This window comes from Daphnia magna, linkage group LG10, assembly GCF_020631705.1.
Source record: "Daphnia magna isolate NIES linkage group LG10, ASM2063170v1.1, whole genome shotgun sequence".
Lineage (NCBI taxonomy): Eukaryota > Metazoa > Arthropoda > Branchiopoda > Diplostraca > Daphniidae > Daphnia > Daphnia magna.
In genome coordinates this window covers 9,171,991-9,194,396 of record NC_059191.1, presented here as the reverse complement: position 1 = coordinate 9,194,396, position 22,406 = coordinate 9,171,991, and the positions used below count along the sequence as shown (strand labels likewise).

At 39.3% G+C, this 22,406-nt stretch overlaps 7 protein-coding genes across 16 annotated transcripts; 5 read left to right on the top strand and 2 right to left on the bottom strand.

Annotated features, from left to right (window-relative positions):
- Positions 1-21: 21 nt before the first annotated feature.
- Positions 22-5,205, bottom strand: LOC116932972 (oxysterol-binding protein 2). Of its 3 annotated transcripts, XM_032940869.2 has the most exons (12): positions 5,066-5,205; positions 3,843-4,147; positions 3,571-3,776; positions 3,486-3,503; positions 3,135-3,397; positions 2,679-3,017; positions 2,092-2,592; positions 1,857-2,019; positions 1,507-1,676; positions 1,251-1,420; positions 966-1,186; positions 22-890 (listed from the first exon to the last, which is right to left on the bottom strand). In XM_032940869.2, exons 2-12 carry the CDS (start codon positions 3,965-3,967, stop codon positions 748-750), a joined length of 2,319 nt encoding a protein of 772 aa, XP_032796760.2. In that variant the 5' UTR covers positions 3,968-4,147; positions 5,066-5,205; the 3' UTR covers positions 22-747. The 3 variants fall into 3 exon arrangements, with proteins under 3 accessions (XP_032796760.2, XP_045035907.1, XP_045035908.1); XM_045179972.1 differs by lacking the exon at positions 5,066-5,205 and having other exon boundaries at positions 3,571-3,773; XM_045179973.1 differs by lacking the exons at positions 3,486-3,503; positions 5,066-5,205.
- On the top strand, positions 5,153-7,752 carry LOC116935316 (phosphatidate cytidylyltransferase, photoreceptor-specific). Of its 2 annotated transcripts, none has more exons than XM_045179989.1 (10): positions 5,153-5,289; positions 5,357-5,484; positions 5,549-5,645; positions 5,703-5,879; positions 5,946-6,148; positions 6,228-6,384; positions 6,457-6,609; positions 6,689-6,820; positions 6,903-7,037; positions 7,105-7,752. In XM_045179989.1, exons 1-10 carry the CDS (start codon positions 5,197-5,199, stop codon positions 7,198-7,200), a joined length of 1,371 nt encoding a protein of 456 aa, XP_045035924.1. In that variant the 5' UTR covers positions 5,153-5,196; the 3' UTR covers positions 7,201-7,752. The 2 variants fall into 2 exon arrangements, with proteins under 2 accessions (XP_045035924.1, XP_045035925.1); XM_045179990.1 differs by having other exon boundaries at positions 5,197-5,217.
- A 1,559-nt stretch (positions 7,753-9,311) lies between these two features.
- Positions 9,312-11,363, top strand: LOC116932988 (lysosomal aspartic protease). Of its 4 annotated transcripts, none has more exons than XM_032940888.2 (10): positions 9,312-9,471; positions 9,608-9,683; positions 9,747-9,879; positions 9,939-10,062; positions 10,123-10,319; positions 10,377-10,498; positions 10,555-10,677; positions 10,734-10,890; positions 10,960-11,052; positions 11,107-11,363. In XM_032940888.2, exons 2-10 carry the CDS (start codon positions 9,616-9,618, stop codon positions 11,269-11,271), a joined length of 1,182 nt encoding a protein of 393 aa, XP_032796779.2. In that variant the 5' UTR covers positions 9,312-9,471; positions 9,608-9,615; the 3' UTR covers positions 11,272-11,363. The 4 variants fall into 4 exon arrangements, with proteins under 4 accessions (XP_032796779.2, XP_032796780.2, XP_032796783.2 ...); XM_032940889.2 differs by having other exon boundaries at positions 9,314-9,465; XM_032940892.2 differs by having other exon boundaries at positions 9,341-9,487.
- Positions 11,364-11,489: 126 nt separating this feature from the next.
- On the bottom strand, positions 11,490-12,579 carry LOC116932993 (40S ribosomal protein S7). 2 transcript variants are annotated; one of them, XM_032940901.2, is made up of 3 exons: positions 12,422-12,579; positions 11,848-12,200; positions 11,490-11,785 (listed from the first exon to the last, which is right to left on the bottom strand). In XM_032940901.2, exons 2-3 carry the CDS (start codon positions 12,195-12,197, stop codon positions 11,557-11,559), a joined length of 579 nt encoding a protein of 192 aa, XP_032796792.1. In that variant the 5' UTR covers positions 12,198-12,200; positions 12,422-12,579; the 3' UTR covers positions 11,490-11,556. The 2 variants fall into 2 exon arrangements, with proteins under 2 accessions (XP_032796792.1, XP_045035932.1); XM_045179997.1 differs by having other exon boundaries at positions 12,339-12,479.
- A 111-nt stretch (positions 12,580-12,690) lies between these two features.
- LOC116932989 (ribonuclease H1) lies at positions 12,691-14,321 on the top strand. 3 transcript variants are annotated; one of them, XM_032940895.2, is made up of 7 exons: positions 12,691-12,913; positions 12,970-13,254; positions 13,311-13,462; positions 13,550-13,655; positions 13,725-13,816; positions 13,877-14,052; positions 14,131-14,321. In XM_032940895.2, exons 1-7 carry the CDS (start codon positions 12,798-12,800, stop codon positions 14,260-14,262), a joined length of 1,059 nt encoding a protein of 352 aa, XP_032796786.2. In that variant the 5' UTR covers positions 12,691-12,797; the 3' UTR covers positions 14,263-14,321. The 3 variants fall into 3 exon arrangements, with proteins under 3 accessions (XP_032796786.2, XP_032796784.2, XP_032796785.2); XM_032940894.2 differs by having other exon boundaries at positions 12,704-12,781; positions 12,842-12,913; positions 13,311-13,655; XM_032940893.2 differs by having other exon boundaries at positions 13,311-13,655.
- Positions 14,322-14,858: 537 nt separating this feature from the next.
- LOC116932974 (peroxidase) lies at positions 14,859-18,263 on the top strand. Its single transcript, XM_032940871.2, has 14 exons — positions 14,859-15,031; positions 15,093-15,349; positions 15,411-15,625; positions 15,690-15,863; positions 15,922-16,017; positions 16,080-16,177; positions 16,240-16,429; positions 16,493-16,690; positions 16,757-16,904; positions 16,965-17,150; positions 17,211-17,361; positions 17,431-17,632; positions 17,691-17,799; positions 17,875-18,263. The coding sequence occupies exons 1-14, from the start codon at positions 14,975-14,977 to the stop codon at positions 17,936-17,938; spliced, it is 2,145 nt and encodes a 714-aa protein (XP_032796762.2). The 5' UTR covers positions 14,859-14,974; the 3' UTR covers positions 17,939-18,263.
- Positions 18,264-19,130: 867 nt separating this feature from the next.
- LOC116932973 (peroxidase) lies at positions 19,131-22,334 on the top strand. Its single transcript, XM_032940870.2, has 14 exons — positions 19,131-19,291; positions 19,351-19,616; positions 19,686-19,900; positions 19,962-20,135; positions 20,193-20,288; positions 20,339-20,436; positions 20,496-20,685; positions 20,750-20,947; positions 21,009-21,156; positions 21,220-21,405; positions 21,466-21,616; positions 21,679-21,880; positions 21,939-22,047; positions 22,116-22,334. Exons 1-14 carry the CDS (start codon positions 19,235-19,237, stop codon positions 22,177-22,179), a joined length of 2,154 nt encoding a protein of 717 aa, XP_032796761.2. The 5' UTR covers positions 19,131-19,234; the 3' UTR covers positions 22,180-22,334.
- Positions 22,335-22,406: the final 72 nt, after the last annotated feature.

Sequence of the window (22,406 nt, the reverse complement as noted above, 5' to 3'; positions counted from 1 at the left end):
AATAAACTGTAGTTTCTTCTCAACGAGTTACAATTTCTTCTCTTTAATGTTTCAGTCTCAGTTGCCTTGCTTCAATGATTTTTGCATTCACAAAAGAATAGTTCACGTTCACCGCAACCGTCAAAATAGAAGCACACAGTGACAAAATATGAAAAAAGGATATAATTAAATTCAGTTGTTTTTTTTTAGCAACTCATGAAAATCAATTCCTACAGTGAATAATCCAATCGTAAGGGGGAAAAAAGCATTATTAAAAAAGAAAAAGGAATAATTTTGAGGTTTCTTTTTTTTTTTTTTTTACACACGATGGACAATATGAACCTTGATACGTACTAACAATAGTTTCCTGCTTCGTTTTCACCAATCGGTACAATTCTTTGAATAGCAGTGAACCTTAAAAAGAAAAAAAAAAAAAAAAATCCCTTTACCAAAGTTTAGTTTACCCTTCGTTTTTCTTCTTCCAACTTCCAAAAAGCCTTTCCTTGTGGGCAGCGTATACTGTACGTGAAAGCGATTAGAATCGAAAAGAAAATCATAAACAGGATCCGGAACAAAAGTTTCTGATGAAATACATAACCGTAGTTAGCGCACTAAAGCATATTGCAACCAATGGGAATTTTTCTTTCCTTTCTAAGAAAAGAAAAAAGGAGCAAATAAGGGCAAGGAAGGGTGTAGGCAGGAGACAATAGTTCCAAAGGATAAAGACGTTCATTGTTTGGAGGTGTAGGGGGAATAGTGTTGTCGTATCTAAAATATGTCCGGGCACACAGCCCAGTCCTGCTTCCGTTTACACTCCCAGTATTGCCCACTGTACACATGCAGCACGTTGCCAGTGTATCGATCCTTCTCCTTTCGGAACCAGTTGGACTCGTAGGCAGGCACTGGACGACCTACGGAATGTACACGAAAAAGTAAGAGACGAACGAAACATTAGGAATGAACGAAATTTTTTTGGCTTTACAAACCTTCTTGTATGGCTAATTCAGCCTCCAATTCACGTTGCCTTCGAGCAGCACGTTGTTTCTCTTCTAGGCGAAGTTTTTCATCATTAGCTTCGTCCCATTTCCCCTCTTCCATCAGACGTTGATCCGGTCGTTTTCGAGAGTCCGTTGGCGCCAAACCTTCTTCCATTTCGTTAAGCTGGCAGGCAAGTTCCGTGAAATTGTAATATCGCTCAGCTTCGGGTCTATTTGAAACCCATCAAGTTACACTCTTGAACTTTAAATTGCCTATTGATCGTTCGGACTTACGGAGGCACGCGTCGCTTCCACAACGTGCTCAACGGTTCCGTCTCAAAAACAGGAGTTCCCTTGTTAGTTTTTAATGTGTTGATTACCCTAGAAGCCTCAATGTGATCGTCCCACGTACCGCCCATCACCCACTTGACCGAACCGTCTCTTGTCATAACTGCTCCCGTCACCTTAAATACAAATAAAATTCAATAAGAAATGGGTGGCTGGAAAACTCTCTATCTGCCAGTATGGGATTGAAAATGTCAGTTATCACCTTGCGCTGGGTTTCCCGTGAGAAGTAACTGTAGGGAATAAATTTTAAATGGCACTTGTCGCCCGTAACATGATTAGTTATGTCCATTTCACCACTCTGATCAACCCATAGCTTGCCCACGATAATGTTGTGCACCGTCGTCGTCACCTTACGCCAAGTGTAATGGTTACCTGACATTTTCAACAAACCAAATATCAAGTTTTACTTTCGTTAAATAACAGTTTTGATGTAGTACTAGTAAAAATCTAAACCACTGCAAAATGCAATGATGAAGCCACGCCAAACGGATAACAAGATCGACCAACATTCTGTTGGGATCTTGAAGGTTTGGGCCTATTTGATTTACTGACCTGAGCCGTCAAATTCCAAATGATATTCGCCCAAGGGTATCACTTGTAAATATTTGCCACGAAACTTTGAAGACATGGTAAACTCTTGCCAACACCGCCAGCCACGGCCTTCACAATGTTGAGCCACCATGGGTGGATGATGTGATACTTGTTCAGAAATCACCTAAGCAAACAAAAAAATCGGGTTCAATCAAATACTGGTAGGTTCTCTTCTAAATTATTTTTTAAAACTTACTTTCCAACCCTTATCATCGGTTCGGTCAAATTCAAAAGTTTCTCCTAACAGTGGGTTAAACGGTTTGGCTGTTCGAATGCTCGTAGTCGCGTACGAGGAAACAGTGAAAGCTGCAACGTAAGCAAGCTGCTCGCAGGCATCACTGCAAGTAGCGGCCTTATCCAGCAGTTCAGAATACTCGAAATCCTCTGACAAACGCTGCAGCATGGACAGTGGCTCGGAGAAGTTGACCGGCATGGGAATTTTGCTCAAGTCCTTGCCAATACAGTTCTTCATGACTCCCCATAGGTTAAGCGGATAATTGGGTTTATCGGGCACGCGAGTCCGTCTGGGCTTCCGAGAAACCATAGAGCCATTTTCGCTCAAAGTCGAGACGGTTAACGAACTCAAAGTTTCAACAGTGGACGTGTTTCTTCGCGTGATCACACTGATCGTCGTGTCATTTTCTGCGTCGCTCTCTGAATCTTGTGTATTCTCTCCAGCATTCCTGCCCTCAGAAGCCTACGAAAAAAATAAACAAAAGAACTCGGGTTATGTTTAAACAAAACATAAACATTTGGAGAAAAAAAAAAGATAACTAAAATAACCTGAGAATTTGTGCTTACTCCCGAAGGAGTGCGTCGATGGCCAATAGGCACTTGAACGATGTAATCAGTTTGGATTTCATCTTCCTCGGCGTCGTAGAATTCAGGTTCTTCATCCTCTTCTGAATGTATAGAATGAGCCAGTAGCTGGCCGCTGGTAGCAGAAAGTCCACTGGGAGTAGCCCGTGCTTGTTGTTGGGCAGCTTGCTCAAGATGAGAGTGCTGTCTTGCTAGCTGTTCCACCATGTCTTCAAGACGGCGCCGTTGCTCGTGTTCGTGCGACAACATTCGCTGCCATTTGCGGCCCTGTGTCTGAGCCAACTGGGCGTATTCACCGCAGGCCTAAACCACAGAAAACGAGGCAATCGATAAGTCGATAACACAAATTATGGAACCTTGAACTTCCCCTTCCCGCCTTTTGACACATATAACTGATAACTCATATAGTTATTCACGTACGTTAACCATGGCACTAGAGGTGATGCGGAACAAAGTAGCTCGCTCATTGACTGCTTTCATTTTAGTTAAGACTTCCTGTGGATTGTCGGCAGCGACGGCTTCAGCTTCAGCCAATGAACGCTGCAAGGCAGCACATTGTTTGGCAATCAAGTCGCTGCACGTCTGTAAATCCTCTAACTTGGCACTCAGTGTCTTCAGGACGGACTGTAATTCGGCCTTGTCTCCCCCTGGCGCTGGAGATTCATCATAGTCATCCTCATCCTCTGCATGAACAAAAAAAAAGCAAATGGGAAATTTGCATGCATAAGCTTAAGTAAATGGAACCAAACAACTATTCCCTAATGGACTTACCGGTGTTACTCATGTACTCTGTAAAGAGAGCAATAAATACATTATAAGAATACACTTAGTCTTGGTGAATGATGCAAAGAATTACCAGAATCACTTGTTTTGACTGCTTTGGTTTTAGCAAGCTCCAAAGCTGTCACCCAGCGCTGCCGTTCCACCTCAGTGCTAGCTCTAAGATGGAAGGTATTAGTTCCTGCGTTAGAGATGACAAAGTGGCAAGTATCCTCAGTGTGAATCATAGCACCTTGCAGTCGGATGGAACCTCGGCAGGTGTGTGCCATTTCAGCCTGACTTCTAAGACACAAGCACAAATGTTAGTGCTTTATCCATACCATTCGGAATTTATAGGAGATACATTACCTATAGTATGAAAGTACTCCATTTGATAAAATAAACCATCGTTTTTGATAGCCTTTAATATAGTTAGTCCACTTGTGAAGCCAGCCCTTCATTTCAGGCTCAGTGACTTGTTTCGTCTCGGTCATGTTGCCACTTCGTTGAAATCCAAATTAGTTAAAACAACACACGATCGCCGTGTGAAGACCGTAAGAATGCGGTCTCAGATGTTTTTTGTGCGATCAGCAAAGAGGCGGAGTATTTTGTTCATTCGCCTACACCACTTCAGCTGCAGCCGAGTTGGCAGGCACACCACCCCTTCCCTTCGTCTTCCACAAAATGACAAATGTTAACGACAGTGGCTGCGCTAGTACTGCATAACAAGGAAAAAGGAACATACAAATCCAAGTTCACAGAGACTCTGACTCTGAGACAGGACAGGCAACAACAACAAGCGCTCAAGAGTTCTATCTGGTTCTATGTAGTGACACAATGTCATTTACGACCATTTCGGTATCACCCTCATTTTAACTAGAGCGACATTTGGATGCTCATTCGGGGCGATAAGCAGTGGTGGACCCGGAAACGGCTCAGCCTTTTCAAAGACATGTATACTGAATGACAATTGCTTAAAAAGTAGACGCCCCTTTATCTTCTCTTTACTGATTAGCATACTTATTTCGTCCACATTTTCTGTAAGTCTGAAACCAATAAGAACTTTGGCTTACAGTCAAGCTGGTAAGCGAACCCCTATGGAATGATTGGCGTGACGTCCTTCTGTTTTTCAGATTTATCGGTTCGTTATAGGAAATTGAGAACGGTTGGTTCTCTGACATTGGAAAATGGAGCAAATAGACTACGTTTTACAATGTGATTGAGGAAAATAACCACGTGTTTTGTCTGTGTACCTGCCCATTAGTAATTTACTTGTCATTTAGAGGTTAGGACAGGGCACATTGGCATGCCAATGACGGTTAGCCGGCACTGATGACACATTGTACATTGAAGAAGGGACTTACCAGGCATACGCCAACATTTCTCAATATTTCCCAATTGTTCTCTCCGTCTTAAAAAGAGAAATAATACTAAACGAGCGCCAACATTTATAGATAATGATAAATAATCGTTTCTCGTTCAAGAAAATGCCTTGGGCGCAATAACAAAAAGAACTTGTTTAGGAACTACCTGAACGTCGATCGATGTCACAGTTAATAGTTAATAGGATTTGTTTTTCTTTCTTTGCTTACCATCTAAAGTTGTGTTGTTGGCAGTCCCTGTGTGTTCTTCGTCGCAGTTTTGTTTTTCTCTTCATTTTTATCAGCTGCAAGACTCGATAAACTTCACGTCTTGTATTAACAAGAACTTCCATTGGATAGCTATGGCGGATTTACGCAAAAGGGTAACTAACAACAAAGCTACTGACGTGGACACTGAGACGGAAAATGAAGGATTCAACCAAGACAGCGATGCAGTACGAAGCATATATGTCATTGTAGTTTATGAATTTCTTCTTTGATTGTCTTAAAATTGTCTATTAGAACCTTGACTTGGACTCTGAGGATGACAAATCCCTGGGAAACAAAGTAGATCTTTCAAATACTATACCAAGTGGAACTGATAAAGCACCGGAATTATTAGATGCCACCTTATCTTCTTTGCCTCCAAGGTAAGGATAGGTTTTTTCCTTATTTGCTAATTTTATAATGTCTTACAAATATCATGGTGCTTAGATGGAGGAACTGGGTGATTCGAGGTATTTTTACTTGGGTCATGATCTTTGGATTTGCTCTTATGATATATGCAGGGCCGTTGGCTCTGATGCTAGTGGTGAGTGAATGGGGACCCCTATATTGTTTTATGTACGGAAATTATATTTTTCTGTAGGTGCTGGCAGTGCAAGTGAAATGTTTTGCTGAGATTATCAACATCGGCTATGCTGTGTATAAAATTCATGGACTGCCTTGGTTCCGCTCCCTGTCTTGGTATTTTCTGATCACCTCTAATTATTTTTTCTATGGAGAAAGCCTGGTTGACTATTTTGGTGTGGTCGATAACCGAACAGTAAGCACAATTTGTATAAGCCTGGATTTAGTTTCAAATTTCTTAATTTTTTCTTAAAATGTTTAGGAATTCTTACGGGCATTGGTCAAATACCATCGTTTCATATCGTTTTCTTTGTATATCGGAGGTTTCGTGTGGTTCGTGCTGTCGTTAGTTAAACGCTATTACATGAAGCAATTTTCGCTCTTCGCGTGGACCCACGTTGCCCTCTTGATAGTCGTCACTCAAAGTTATTTAATCATCCGCAACATTTTCCAAGGACTAATCTGGTATTTCACAGCCCTACAATGTTATACGATTTCTTCTGTGGCCTTTAATACGTTTACGTACGTCACGCTTGGCAATCAGGTTTATCGTACCCGTTTCGATGATTGTCTGCAACGACGTTATGGCGTACATGTTTGGCTTCTTCTTCGGCCGTACCCCGCTCATCAAGCTCTCACCTAAAAAAACCTGGGAAGGTTTCATTGGCGGCGGCTTTGCTACCGTTATTTTTGGACTTTTGGTGGATTAATAACAAGTTGCTTTTATTTATCCATGATTAATTAACAAGAACTCCTTGCATTGTTGCCCCTAGATATCGTACGTCTTGTGCCAATACCCGTTCTTTGTTTGCCCTATCGAGTTCAACGAAGAACTCGGTAGGATGACTCTCGATTGTGAGCCTTCACCCCTGTTCCGCCCTCAGGAATATACAGTCCCCGCATCCTTAGCTCCTCTCGTCCGAATGGTGTGGCCCCCTTACTAATTCTTATTCTTATTTCCTCCTATCTAAAGTCAATCAACCAATTTTTAACTTTTATATTTAGGTTACCGGAAAAAACACCGTTATGATTATTCCATTTCTTCTCCACTCCCTATCGATGTCGGTATTCAGCTCGGTTATCGGACCATTCGGAGGCTTTTTTGCTAGCGGATTTAAACGGGCTTTCAAAATTAAGGTGTGTCATTTTTACTATGCCATAGGTCAATTTACTTCCTCTGATCCAGTCGATTCTAATTTTGATTGTTATTTACTTACAGGATTTCGGCGATATCATCCCGGGTCACGGTGGCATTATGGACCGGTTCGACTGCCAATACCTAATGGCCACCTTTGTCAACGTATATATTTCGTCGTTTATCCGCATGGATTCGCCTCAGAAATTGTTGCAACAGGTGAGCTTCTATAGTTGTCGTACTAGAAGACAGAAATGATTCCCCCACTGTTGTTTTTTTTTGACAGATTTATTCTCTAAAACCGGAATTGCAACTGGAGCTTTTCACTGCCTTGCGAGATTCTTTGACCACCAGGGGCATTCTTCAATTGCCAGCCCCTTAAAAAAAATTAATTAAAAAACAAATGTAGATCATGATGATCAGGCTATAAAATTATTCGGTCGGGTGTTGCGGTTAACTCATACTCTCAGACAATACTTTCGGCATTGTGAGTAAAAAATATAACTTAAATGTTAATTAAAAATTGTAATAGCTGTTTTAGAGGAAAAAGTTTGGTTGTGGTGGGTATTTTATTGATATGATGAACAACATTTTGGGGGGAAAGATTCTGTGTGTAGTGAAGGTGTAGCATTTCTCTTGTATTCCGTTCACCTTCCTTGGAATTGCTCCTATTTCGTTAAACCTCTGGATTTTCCCTCTAGTCATTTTCAGAGACTCATATTGAACGTTCTTCCAACTCGTTTCAATTTTAAAATTTTCAAGTAGAAGTTTTTGTCGTTCTGCCCTCCTCTTATCCCCCAATAACTTCACGTCGTGTAACTCTTTCTTCGTTGTCGATGTTTATATATTATATACAATTCTATTGTACTATTTGGTTTTCTGATTCTCGTAACATACGGGTTCAATAAAGGATAACAAGTTGCGATAAAGCAAACTGATGCACACGTTTTCGCAACATTACACTTATCTGTTTGTTCAGTTCAGAAGGTCAAATCTAAGGTCTGTTTTTCGGGAATAGTTGACGATAAGTCAATCGCGGCCAATGCAGCATCAGCGCTGTAAAGTAGGATCACGCAAACGACATACTTGTTTGAAAGCTAAATGTTTCGTAACTTAAATATACCATGGCATGGTTCTTTATCCGCAACTAATAATCGAAATGGAATTGTGGGACTTTCCGAGGTCTTTCAAGAAGTTAAAACGATATCGTGAGGCCGTCGCTTCCTGGTGCTTTTCCAAGCAAGCAGACAACAACATGATTAAATTATCGCAGATTGACTTCGACCTCTAGATATTGCATTGGTCAACTTGAACTGAACTAGTTAAATGTACTCAAAACCTAAAGACATGTCGATTGAATGATGTGAGTAGAAGTAGAAGCAACGAAAATTTCTATACGAATGAAAATTTGCTTTCCTGCTCGTGCGCCGCTTTCAAATATTGCGCAATAGGTCAATAGTTCTCAAAGCCGTACGATTTTTTACTACTAGGACTAATGCGTAGTTATATTGATTCGAAGAAGAGCTGTATCCATGCACTTGCAAGACTTGTTTATTTAAACTTGATAACCTTTCATAATATAATGCGAGATTCGCTCAGCCGAGCCATTTAAAGTAAGGATTTTCCCAAATGTTATGTAAAATCATGGATTAGGGTTAACTGTAGAAAAGTTGAGAAATTCGCCACGTTTTATCGGATAAAAAACGTCTAATCAAACCAATGTTCCTAGTAGCATTTGCATTGGCGAACTGTTGACCTCTCGGATCTTAGTTGGCAACTGGTCGGTATAATAACGCAAGCTCCGCCAATCGAACCTAACAATGATATAGTTTGTGTTGGTGTAACAAAGGACTTATCAGAATAAAGGAAGTGGAAGTGGAATACCTCCTCTGACGCAATAATCATTACAACTTTCCAAGAAAATGTTGCTAAACCAGGAGACGGCTTCCGAACATCGATTTAAACCAGTAAAACAGCCTATCAATGAACGTTCGTCCGAATCACAATGAACCGTCGCAAACAAGCATACCGTCGCTATGAGTACGAATATAAGTTTCATCTTCAACATGCTTTCTAGTAATTTCAGTCAAACATAGGAATTAAACAGAGATAGAGAAAAAGAAATAATGGCGCCTAAAATCTCTACTCACTTTATTTGATGGTCTGTTAGTCGTGTGTGGCTTGGAAAGATACTCGCTGATGATTGACTACAGAGTTCAAAGAGGCCCCAGATTTTGTTCTGGTTACGACACATTCTCAGTTTGGAGAGGATCGAGAATGCACTCTACGCAAAACTGCCAGCATAAAATGATAACGACCATCCGAGTTCACATCAAGGAAGAAAAAAAGAGAAAAATACTTTCCACCTTAATTATTCCCCAACCTATTAAAACTATCACCTAATTATTTAAACAAAATTACCGAAAATGATTTTCTACGTTCCACGCTTTTTGGTGTTTACCATTCGGCAACGTTGCCAGGTTAAGTTCATCATCTCGAATTTTGCTAGCGCACAGTGACTCACTCAGTCCGTCAGTCGGCATCGCCATCACCTGATTGGGAATTTGGGATTCTAAAATCCTATTAGTGCACGACGTATAAAACGCATTCGACGCAGAACACACTATTTCGATTTCGAGATCCATAGGCAAAGGTTTTTTCACTTATTTGTGTGTAACATTATATAGCCATACAGTAATTTACGTGCCGAATTGTCATTGTTGGTAAACATTGTAAATAATCACTCACTCTTTGTTTGTTTGTAACTCGTTTCACTTGAAACGTTACAGGCTACACAATGAGGATTTTTGTTGCTATCCTCGTATTTGTTGCCCTGGCCACTGGGGAAGCTGTCAAGTTGCAAAGGTGTGTACTCCTAGTAGATATTATTGTTGCACATAAGTTATCAAATAATCTTTTTGAATTTAGGGTGTCTTTGGAAAAAGTTCCTTCAGTACGCAAGACACTGGAGAGCGTAGGCACATCTGTTAAAGTTATCCAAAAGAAATGGGGTGCATTAGAGAATGGTCCAACTCCTGAAGAACTTAAGAACTACATGGATGTAAGTAAATGCAAAAAAAATTCTTTGATTAAAAATAATTTTCTTTTTTTTTCTGTAAGGCTCAATACTATGGACAAATCACCTTGGGAACACCACCACAAAAATTCAATGTTGTATTTGACACTGGCTCAGCCAATCTCTGGGTTCCTTCAACTCATTGTCACCTGACAAACCTGGCTTGCTGTAAGTTGATTCTTTATCTGTTGCAAAATAACTGAATAGATATTATTCCTTTGTACTTAGTGCTTCACAACAAATACAATGGAGGAAAATCCAAAACATACAAGGCTAATGGCACAGACTTCAGCATCCAGTATGGATCCGGCAAATTGTCTGGCTACTTGTCAACCGATACACTGGGCTTGGGCGGAGCTCAGGTGAAAGATCAAACTTTTGCCGAAGCCATTAGTGAACCTTCACTGACATTTGTCGCAGCCAAAGTAACTGTCATCAAATTAATTGTTACCTGATTAGCTTGTTGATGAAAGTTTTTCTAGTTTGACGGTATCTTGGGAATGTCGTATCCGAAGATTTCTGTTAACGGGGTTCCTCCAGTTTTCAACAACATGATTGAACAAGGATTGGTAGAAGAGCCGGTTTTTTCCTTCTGGCTTAGCAGGTATATTTTTATTTTTCCTTTAGTTTCGAATTTCGATATTAAAAATTTTCTGAAAGGAATCCTGATGCCACCGAGGGCGGAGAAATTACATTTGGTGGATCAGACCCAAATCGCTACACTGGCGAGATTAGTTGGGTTCCTGTTACCAGAAAAGCTTATTGGCAATTCAAAGTTGATGGGTAAAAAATTTTATTTTCAAGGGAATATGTTGATACTAAAGTTTCTTACTACACAGCGTGCAGGTTTCCAATGAAGCTGAGGGTTCCTTTTGTCAAGGCGGATGTCAAATGATTGCCGATACTGGAACATCTCTCATTGCTGGCCCTGTAGATGAGATTAAGAAATTGAACACACTGATCGGTGGTGTCCCGATTATGGCCGGGGAATATTATGTACGTTTTGTTTTTTTAACTTTCAGAGATATTGCGAACAAATTCGTACAAACTTTTACTTCACTATAGATCAACTGCAGCAAAGTTGATGAGCTTCCGACGATTTCTTTTACCATTGGAGGGAAATCTTTCAGCTTAGAAGGGAGAGAATATGTTTTACAGGTAATTAGGTTAACATAGTCGCAAAAATAGATAGTGACGTTTTTTTTTCTTTAGATTGTGAAGTCAAACGGTGTATCGGCTTGCATCTCCGGTTTCATCGGACTGGAAATCCCTCCACCCGCTGGACCACTGTGGATTCTTGGCGATGTTTTCATTGGTCGTTATTACACGATTTTTGATTTCGGCAATAACCGTGTTGGATTTGCCGATACAGTTTGAATGTAATTGTGATTCTCATCTGGTATTTGTACTTGTCTATAACCACCTTTCAGTGATACCAATTGATACAATAAATGTAGTCAAAAAATGAACAAGTCAACTTTATTTTTACAATTAAATATTAATTTAGATTATCAAGTATTAGATTAATTGTCAACTTTTACGTAGCAAAAACCTGTTAAATGTTTATTTTCTATAAAATATTAAATGAAAGCTACTTTTGTGGATGTTACCAAATGTGTATTATTTCAATACCCACAGCAACAGAAGACAGCCCAGAACCTCTTACAAATAGGCTTCAGGAAATTCAAAAGTAACTTCTTTTCCAGTCAACCTCTTGTAGATAGCAGCAAATGTCTCAACTTTATGTTCAATGTTGGTCTGCTGATTCTTGTCCAGATGAACCTTGATCAGGCGTGTGGCATCAAGCCTGATGCGAATTCTCTTGCCAACAATCTCAGCTGGGAACACCAAGTCTTCAAGAATCGAGTCATGCACAGATGTCAAAGTACGGCTGAAGAAAACAATACCATTTAATTAAATGCAACCAACTATTACCACCATAATAATGCATACCTGAAGGGACGCTTCTGTTTGATTCGCAACTTGGTCTTGCGTGTGGGCTTAGGAAGAATTCTCCTCTGAGCAATAAAGACAACATGTTTGCCAGAGAATTTCTTCTCGAGCTCTCGGACCAGACGAGTTTGAATCTTCTGGAAAGCCCTCAGCTGAGGGACTGGAACGAAAATGATGACGGCCTTCTTGCCACCAACATCTACTTCCTTGGCGGCATTGATGTGAAGCTCACGAAGCTGAGCTTTAAGGTCGGAATTCAGCTCCAAGTCAAGAAGAGCATGAGCGATTGAGTTTTCAAATTCATCGGCCTTCTCGCCAGCTGGCTTGATGATCTTTGATGCTGACAACATGATCTAAAAAGCAACGAGGGAGACGAAATATATTATTATTGACACTTACACCTCAACACCACTACTCGAATAGCAACGGCTATAAATCGAATAAAAGTGCTACTAGATAATATAATTTGGCCGTATAAGACAGGAAATTACTCGAACAACGAACTAGTGATATTTTCACAGTCAAACTATGTGAGATGCAAAGAAATAAATACGATAAACCGGTGACCACTTACGAATAGGCAAAAAGATCTTTCCGAAAAGAACAGCGACCATTAAACAGGGTTGCGATTTGGAGTTGGAATCGAGTACTTGCGCAGAGGAAGGGAATTTTTTTCGAATGTTCACGATGATTTTTACCGAAATAAAAAAAAACTAAAATTATAACATTTATTTATTCTTTTTATTTAAACTTGAATTTTTATCAGCACAAATATCAATTAATAATTTAACTTTGTTTAAAAAAATGTAAACTTTAAACACAGCGGTGCATTGTTTAGAAGAAAACGTGAAAAAGGAGTTCTAGGCTGAGTAGTCTGCTTCATTTTTCCAAACGTTCAAATGATTCTACATGAAATATTCTGAAATACCTTGTAGTATGTAAAGTTATTGATGATTAGACGTGTAATTGATTCTTTAGTTATTAGTATCAGTAGATTTTCGCTCTATGAGGAAATGTCGTTTTATGCAGTAGCCAAGGGAAAGAAAGTGGGCATCTATAACTCATGGTACGTAAATTTTCCGCGTGCTGTATGACTTAAACAAAAATGAATTTTTATTTTAGGGCTGAATGTCAGTCTCAAACAAATGGCTATCCTGGTGCAAAGTATAAAAAATTTTCATCTGAACAAGAGGCCCAAAGTTTCATAGATTGTGGTTATGTCCCAGAAATACTGCCAGTTATGCCCAAAGTTACACAGCCTTCAAATTCACTTGAGAGTTTGCAGAAATTTGAGATTTCAGGTGCTAAAACACGTCCTACTCTAGGAGCTAGTAGTTCTGGATCTCAATCAAATGGTTCTTATTATGCTGTAGCCATAGGGAAGAATGTTGGCATTTATTTCACTTGGTAATTAACATGGAAAAGCAGTGTGATTCTATGATAAAATTTTTTTTGAACAACAGGCTAGAATGCAAATCCCAGATTGATGGTTGTGGGTTCACCAGATACAAAAAGTTTGATAACTTAGAGGAAGCTGAACGTTTTATTCAAGAAAATAAAATTCAGAAAGGACCTGGACCTTCAAAAGTGTCCCAATCCCAAAAATCTCTGCTAAGTAATTTCCCTGCTGTTGCCACTGATAAAGACATTAGTGTTCGAAAGTTATCAACGGTTTCCTTTCGGGACCATGCGTTCCAACAAGATGAAGAGGGATTCGTTCATTGTTATACTGATGGATCTTGCGAAAAGAATGGACAAGTTGGTGCTAAAGCAGGGGTTGGTGTCTGGTTTGGAGTGGATCATGCTTTGTAACTTAAATAAATTTACATCAAGTAAGTTTGTTTACCAACCTATTTTTATATAATTTTTCGAACTAGAAACGTAAGTGAACCAGTCGAAGGACCCCCTACGAACAACGTGGCAGAGATTCAAGCAGCAACCAAAGCAATTCTAGTAGCTCGGCAGTGCGGTAATTGGCCTCTAAAAATTCATAATAACAGTGTCCAATAATTTCTGTTTCATGAACCAGGAATTCAAAAATTGCAGATTAACACTGATTCCCAGTTCTTGATCAAGTGTATTACACAGTGGATGCCTAAATGGCAAAAGAATGGTTGGAAAATTAGTACTGGCGGTGATGTCAAGAATAAGGAACAGCTGGAAGAACTTCATCGAGCACTGAAAAATAATGTTGAAATCAAATGGGTATTTAAACATATTTTTATTTTCTGTTGTCTGAAATTTGTTTTCGTGGATGAAAGAAATCTTTCTGTTTTTGCATAGAACTATGTGAAAGCTCATAAAGGAATTGAAGGAAACGAACATGCTGATTTGCTTGCCAAAGCAGGAGCAGCTAACTACAAGATGAAGACCACTACTCGAGATGTTCGATTTAAACCTTATTCATTGACGTGAATTGAAAAAATGTCGTGAGTGAGCTGTAAATCCTGCAAACATACACTCAGTTTCCAGTATTAGCAGGTTTTTAACTACTATTAAAAGTAAAATTTTAAAATTTCTAATGGACTTCCGTACGTCCCGTAATCTACGGCAAGCGCATTTGTTCAACAATTGATATCTACGTCATTACTGAGGTAGTAGTTGCTAATGGAAATTCATTCAACTAGTTAAAGCTCTCTAGGTGTACTTGATTTGGTTTGGTAAATCATTACTTAAATGAAAGCGAATGAATTCGCTTCGTTTATCCCCTTGACCAGATAAGAAAACAAGCCAAGTACTTTTATTTATTTTACTTTGCGTATTATACAACTTGTTATTTTCCTTCTTTTTATTTAAGAAAAAAAAATTTAATGCCGACTCGAGATGTCGTTTGTCTTCCAAAGGGTACGGTGCGATAAAAACGTTAGCTTTGTGATTAACGCAATCTCAGTAATCAAATAGTGAACAAATCTTTGGCCGGTGGTATCGGTTAGTTTTGATTCATTTTCAATAACTTTCAAAGGACAAAAAGATAAAAGATGGCCGATAAACTGGCCTTCGTATTTTAAAGCTAGGTGATGTGTAGCCACACATTCATTCCTCAGACCTTCACTCATCGGTAGACCTTGCGCCTTTTCTTAAACGAGGATCGACGACAGCAGAATTTCAGTTCATTTCTGCCAGGAAAATGAAGATTTTTTATTCTCTTGTTTTCCTGCTTACGTTCACGCTTTTACTGTTTACGGTATTCTATAATCGCGGCTGATCATTACAATCACATTTCTTTATTAACATGCGATTTTTAGGAAGCTGCTAGCAAAGAAAATGGTACTCCTGATTTCACTGTCGAAGATGTGCAGTGGGCCGCCGAAAATGGACTAAAAGAAGTCCAGCAAACCATAGAATTAGAAAATCGTCTTCTGTCTGAAGGATTAATTGGAAACAAAATTAAATGCCCAGCTCGCAGAAATGTGCACCAAAAAAGAGGCACTTCCAGTGAATCTCGTCAGCAATCAATTCACGCAATTGGAATCGTTGAAGCATCCAAAAAACTCAAGGAGAGGTACTTACATGACAAACAAATTACGTTAGAAGTTCATAATTTTTAAATGAACAACGTTTAGACTAAACCTAAGAGGATCAGAGGCTAGTCAGATCTTACCTAAACTGTCGCTGAAAAGTACGCCTCTGGAACGTGCCTGCTCCGAACCTACCACGTGTCCAGCTCCAGCATCCAAGTACAGGTCATATGATGGCTCTTGCAATAATTTAGTTCAGGTGGATTGGGGTCGTCGTAATACCATTTTTCGACGTTTGTTACCTGCTCAATACGGAAACGGTGATTTATAGTTTTATTTTTTTAAAGAAACATGTTCTTATTTTTAAAACATAAATAAATTCAGGTATTGATTCACCTCGTCCGACAACTGATGGAGGGGAATTGCTTAATCCACGTAATATCAGTTTATCTATCGTCGGAGACGATGGCCCTAATTCGACTGACATAACCCTACTCGTTATGTCTTTTGGTCAATTTGTTACGCATGATATCACTTATTCAGAGGACTTTACTTTTGGTACTCTAAAATCATCATTTTTCCACTCACCCGTAAACTTACTATATAAATGGTTTAGAAAATGGGTCTAGTCCCGCCTGTTGCGATAGCCAAGGACAGTTGCTTCCACCAAATGATTTGCATCCACAATGTTTACCTATCGAGTTGTACGAAGGTACTGTATTTGTTTGTCATTGAAATCAAGAAACCAATTAACGGATTGATTCCATTTTCTAGGAGATCCAAATTTCATTGCAAGTGGTGACACTTGCATGAGCTTTACTCGTTCAAAAGTGGGCGTAGATTTGAGCTGCACCTTTGGCCAAGCCGAACAGGTATTTTACATGTACTGACATTCCGTGTTACTAAAGACATTAAGGTTTTTTTTTTTTCACAGTTGAACAGCAATACTCACTATCTTGACGGGTCTCAAATTTATGGAAGCGATGCCACCATATCAAACAATCTACGCACGGGAATCGACGGATTGTTAAAGTCTTCGGATGTCGGTGGCCGCCAATTGTTTCCTATTACTCCCGGCTGTGAAAATCTAATTAATCATGAACTAGCAGTTTGCTTCCAAGCAGGTATTGCCGAAATCGGAGGGCTAACTTGTTTTCTTTTGAAACTAATTGTTTAAAAAATTATAGGCGACGACAGGGTGGAAGAGAATCCACAGCTCACTACCATCCATTTGCTATTTTTACGCGAACACAATCGTATTGCAAAAGAACTCAAAGCACTTAATCCACAATGGAACGACGAGATTCTGTTCCAGGAGACGCGCCGTATTGTCATTGCCCAGTTACAACACATCACATACAACGAATACCTACCCGTTCTTCTGGGTCAGTTTTCATTTATTACACTTAAGACTTAACAAGCTTTAATCTAAAAATTTTATTGGATTCTAGGTTCTCAAGTTATGGTGGATAGTGGATTAGTATTACCTACGACTGGTTTTGGAACTGGATACGATAGCAACGTCGATCCTTCGATATCAAATGATTTCGCGGCTGCAGCATTCCGGGTGACACATTCCTCTATTCAAGGAACTCTAAGGTAATTACAATTAATGTTATAGTTCGTGGACAGCCAATGCAGTTAATATGAATTTCTCAGTTTGTTCAATTCCGCTGACGAACAAGAAATGGAAAGAAGCTTCACATTAAGTCAATATTTCTTTGATGCTTCTCGATTGATGGACGATCCCGGCTTCTTTGACTCGGCTCTGCGTGGCCTAACTAAACAAGCACCTCAAACTATTGACGGACTATACACAGATGAAGTGGCCGACAAATTATACATGTAACTTTCGTCATAAATTCGGTTCTACTTTTTGTAATTGCGGGTCTTCCGTCTGTACAGTGGTCAGAAAAAATCCGGAGGTGATTTGATTGCCATCACAATCCAGCGTGGCAGAGAGCATGGCATCCCGAGCTACAATGAGTTCCGTGAATTTTGTGGAATGCCCAAAGTTCAGTCGTTTGACGAACTCATCAACGAGTTTGTCCAAGAGGTCTGACTTGCACCGGATTATGCATCACGCATCATGTATTGCAATTTTTGAAAATCATTTTTCTTGAAGGACATTGATCTGCTAAAGACTGCGTACCAATCGGTGGACGATATCGACCTCTACATCGGCTGCTTATTTGAAACTCACGTAGAGTCAGAATCACTTATGGGACCGACAGCTCTTTGCATCGCAGCAGAGCAATTCCAGAAAACTAAAAATGGAGATCGTTATTTTTATGATATCGGTGATCAACCTAATTCGTTTACACCAGGTAAAATGTAATTTGAGATTATGTAACGCCAGTAAGCTGAAAGAGGATTTGATTACAGATCAACTCGATCAAATCCGCCAATCGAGTTTAGCCCGTCTCATGTGTGACAATAACGACGGATCGGTGACGACCATGCAGCCATTCGCTATGAAAAGTCCAGTTGGAACGTAAGTGTCTTTATCTATTCGAATCCTGAAAAAATGGTATCATGGTTTTTCTCGTAATTTACGTTGATCTCACAGGAACCAAAGAATTCCGTGCTCTTCCCTTCCGTCAATGGACTTGACATACTGGAAAGAAATGTAATGGCCGGTAACAGTCAAAATTTTGGTTGTTACCTAAAGTCAATTATCTTCTGTTACGTAGTTTTACTTGAACCTTAAATCTGTAGAAGTAATAAATGTTATTTTTAAATTAATTTGCTGCATGAGCTCATAGCCCCCGATTAGTTGGTCGAGGCCTCGGTCGAAACTTCGTCGGTCGTCTCTCAGTAAAAATACTAAGACATTCGATTCTGGTTTGTAGTTGTTTTTGTATTGCTTTAACAAAAACAATCGAGTGTCTCAGCAGTTAGTTATCCTAAGATATACATCAAATGTTATGCAACTAAATACACAAATGTAGACGAAGATCTGCGAGTGTTGAATTGGATCATCTCTCGATGAACTTGTGTTCGAAACTACAAATGTAATATGTTATATTAATAATTTTCATTCGGTTATTTTACGAATTTTCATAAAACTATGACATGATTTCTTGTTAATTATTGTCTCACATTTATCTGCTATGAAATATTTATATCAAAAATTTCTACGTTTCATTTGCAGACAAAATCAGTTAGTATCGAGCAATTGAGAAAGCTTTGGCAACCTATGGTGTTTTCCTGGGTTCGATCCTCTAATTAGACTGTTGCTATAATTAGTTTTTAATAGGTGGCGGCTTGTCTTCGCCAAGATGGCGAATAATTCTTGTTCGAGATTAAAACGATTTTGGTAATAAATTTAAATCAATCCCACTACGTGTAACAAGTTTGTAAAGCTGATAAAAGACATTTCCTTTTGAAAACGTTTCGATTTACACGTAAAAATGAATATGAGTCTCAGCAGTCGCCCTTCAAATCTAAACGCACACACCAACGAAATGTTGGTACATTTAGTCAACTAGACCGTAAAGTAGATTGCTTTGGTAAACAATTCTCTGGTCAAGCCATTGGAAAAACCAGTGTTTTTTCTAAAAAGCACGTCACCCAGATTCGTTGCGAAAATGATTGCCTAGACATCTTACTAGTTCTTGATTTAACTCTAATAGGGCATGACAAATATAAGTTGTCTAGACTATTACCCGACCCTATCTGTCCGTAATCAAATGGTGAAGAGAACCTTTGGCATCTGACATCGGTTAGTTTTGTTTCATTTTCAATAACGTTTCAAAGAACTCAAAGATGGCTGACAAATTGACCTTGGGGTTTTTTTTTTTTTGCTTGGTTTTGCGTCGTCGTGCATTCATTCCTCATGCTGTCTCTCATTGGTAGAATCCATTGCGTCTTTCCCTCTTAAAGACGAATCGAGGACAAAAGAATTTCAGTCAATTTCTGCCAGGGAAATGAAGATCTTTTATTCTTTTGTCTATCTGCTTGCGTTCACCCCCGCACAGCTGAAGGTATGTAAAATCTCGGTTGACCATTACAATCGCATTGTTTTTTGTTAAAATATTTTTAGGGGGCCACTAGCAAAGAAAATGGTTTTCTTGATATCGCCGTCGAAGATGTGCAATGGGCCGCCGAAAATGGATTGCAAAGAGCCCAGTACAAGTACACCATAGAATTGGAAAATAGTCTCCTCTCTGAAAAATTGATTGGAAACAAAATTAAATGCCCAGCTCATAGAAAAGTAGATAAAAAAAGTGGTGCTTCCATTGACGAATCTATTCAGCAATCAATTCAAGCACTTGCAATTGTTGAAGCATCCAAAAACCTCATGCAGAGGTACGTACACGACGAAGAAATTCGGTTGAAAGTGACTCATTTTTTTTTTGTTTTTTCAACGACGTTTAGATTAAATCTAAACGCAACAGAGGCTAGCCAAATCTTAACTAAAGTGTCGTTGAAAAATACGACTCTGGAAGGCGCCTGCTCCGAAACCATCACGTGTCCATCTCCTGCATCCAAGTACAGGTCGTTTGATGGCTCTTGCAATAATTTGGTGCAGGTGAATTGGGGTCGTCGTAATACCATTTATCGACGTTTATTACCAGCTCAATATGGAAATGGTGATTCGTAGTTTTATTTTGAAGGAAACATATGGTCTTAATTGATAAAAAATAAATCCAGGTATTGATTCACCTCGTCCGGCAACTGACGGAGGGGAATTGTTTAATCCACGTAATATCAGTTTAGCTATCATAGGAGACGATGGTCCAACTTCGACTGACATAACCCTACTCATTACGTCTTTTGGCCAGTTTATTACGCACGATATCACCAATTCAGACGACTTTACTTTTGGTACTCTAAATTCATTATTTTTCAACTCACCATAAACTTAATATGAAAACGATGTAGAAAATGGGTCTAGCCCCGCCTGTTGCGATAGCCAAGGACAATTACTTCCACCTAATGAATTGCATCCGCAATGTTTACCTATCGAATTGTATGAAGGTACGTGATTACCACTGAAATTCGGCCTATATATTAAAATCCTTTTCTAGGAGATGCAAATTTCAATGCCAGTGGCGACACTTGTATGAGCTTTACTCGTTCAAAAGTGGGCGTAGATTTGAGCTGTACCTTTGGTCTAGCCGAACAGGTATGTAATATGCCCTGACATATCGTATTATCGAAAATATGAATGTTTTCTTTTTACAGTTGAACAGTAATACTCACTATCTTGATGGTTCTCAAATTTATGGAAGCGATGCTGACATATCAAACAGTCTACGCACGGCAGTCGATGGATTGTTAAAATCTTTGGATGTCGGTGGCCGTCAATTGTTTCCTATTACACCCGGCTGTGAAAATCTACCCAAACGTGAACTAGCAGTTTGTTTCCAAGCAGGTATTGTCAAAATCGCACGGTTATTTTTTTAAAGAAATTAATTAATTATAAAAATTAAAATTAGGTGACAATAGACTAGAGGAGAATCCACAGCTCACTGCCGTCCATTTGCTATTTTTACGCGAACACAATCGTATCGCTAAAGAACTCAAAGCACTTAACCCACAATGGAACGATGAGATTCTATTCCAGGAGGCTCGTCGTATTGTCATTGCCCAGTTACAACACATTACATACAACGAATACTTGCCTGTTATTCTAGGTTAGTTTTCATTTAAAACACATTACTAACTTAACTCAAAAATTATTTTATGGGATTATAGGCTCTCAAGTAATGGTGGATAGTGGTTTGGTATTGCCTACTGGCGGTTATGGAACTGGATACGATAGCAACGTCGATCCTTCAATATCAAATGATTTTGCGGCTGCAGCATTCCGGGTGATGCATTCCACCATTCAAGGAACTATTAGGTAAATACAAGACATTTTCTTAATTCATATTCAGCTACAATGAAGTTAAAATGAATATTCCAGTTTGCTCAATTCCGCTGATGAAGAAGAAATGGAAAGAAGCTTCACGTTGAGTCAGTATTTCTTTAATGCTTCTCAATTGTTGAAAGATCCCGGCTTCTTTGACTCGGCTCTGCGTGGCGTAACCAAACAACCACCTGAAGTTATTGACGGACTATACACCGACGAAGTGGCTGACAATTTATTCATGTAACTTTCGTCTTAATTTATATTCTCCTTTTTGTAATTGCGAGTCTTCCGTCTGTACAGTGGTCAGAAAAAATCCGGAGGCGATTTGGTTGCCATCGCAATCCAGCGCGGTAGAGAGCACGGCATCCCGAGCTACAACGAGTTCCGTGAATTTTGTGGAATGCCCAAAGTTCAATCGTTTGACGAACTCATCGACGAGTTTGTCCAAGAGGTCTGACTTACGCCGAATTTAACATCACAATTACGTATTTCAATTTTTAAAATCCTTTGAAGGACATTGATCTGCTGAAGACTGCGTACCAATCGGTGGACGATATCGACCTCTACATCGGCTGCTTATTTGAAACTCACGTAGAGTCAGAATCACTTATGGGACCGACAGCTCTTTGCATCACAGCGGAGCAATTCCAGAAAACTAAAAATGGGGATCGTTATTTTTATGATATCGGTGATCAACCTAATTCGTTTACACCAGGTAAAATGAAATTTGAGATTATTTAACGCCAGTAAGCTGAAATTGGATTTGATTACAGATCAACTCGATCAAATCCGCCAATCGAGTTTAGCGCGTCTCATGTGTGACAATAACGACGGATCAGTGACGACCATGCAGCCATTCGCCATGAAAAGTCCAGTTGGAACGTAAGTGTCTATTGTACTTGTGGAAAATCCGATTGCGGAAAAATGCAACATGTTTGTTTACGTAACAGGAACCAAAGAATTCCGTGCACTTCCATCCCGTCGATGAACTTGACGTACTGGAAAGAAATTTAATGGCCAGCAACAATTTCTGTTTTGGTTGTTAGACTACCTGCATTGAATTCTCTGCTTTTGCATTTATGTAGTTTTACCTTATAGACGTACACCTTTAGTAAGATAAGTTCGTCGAAACTTCGTCGGCCGATTCTCAGTAAAATGCTAACACAACACATTCGATTCATTTTTAGTTCGCTGTGAAAACGTTGTGTGTGGTTTGTATTGCTTTAACGAAAACGGTTAAC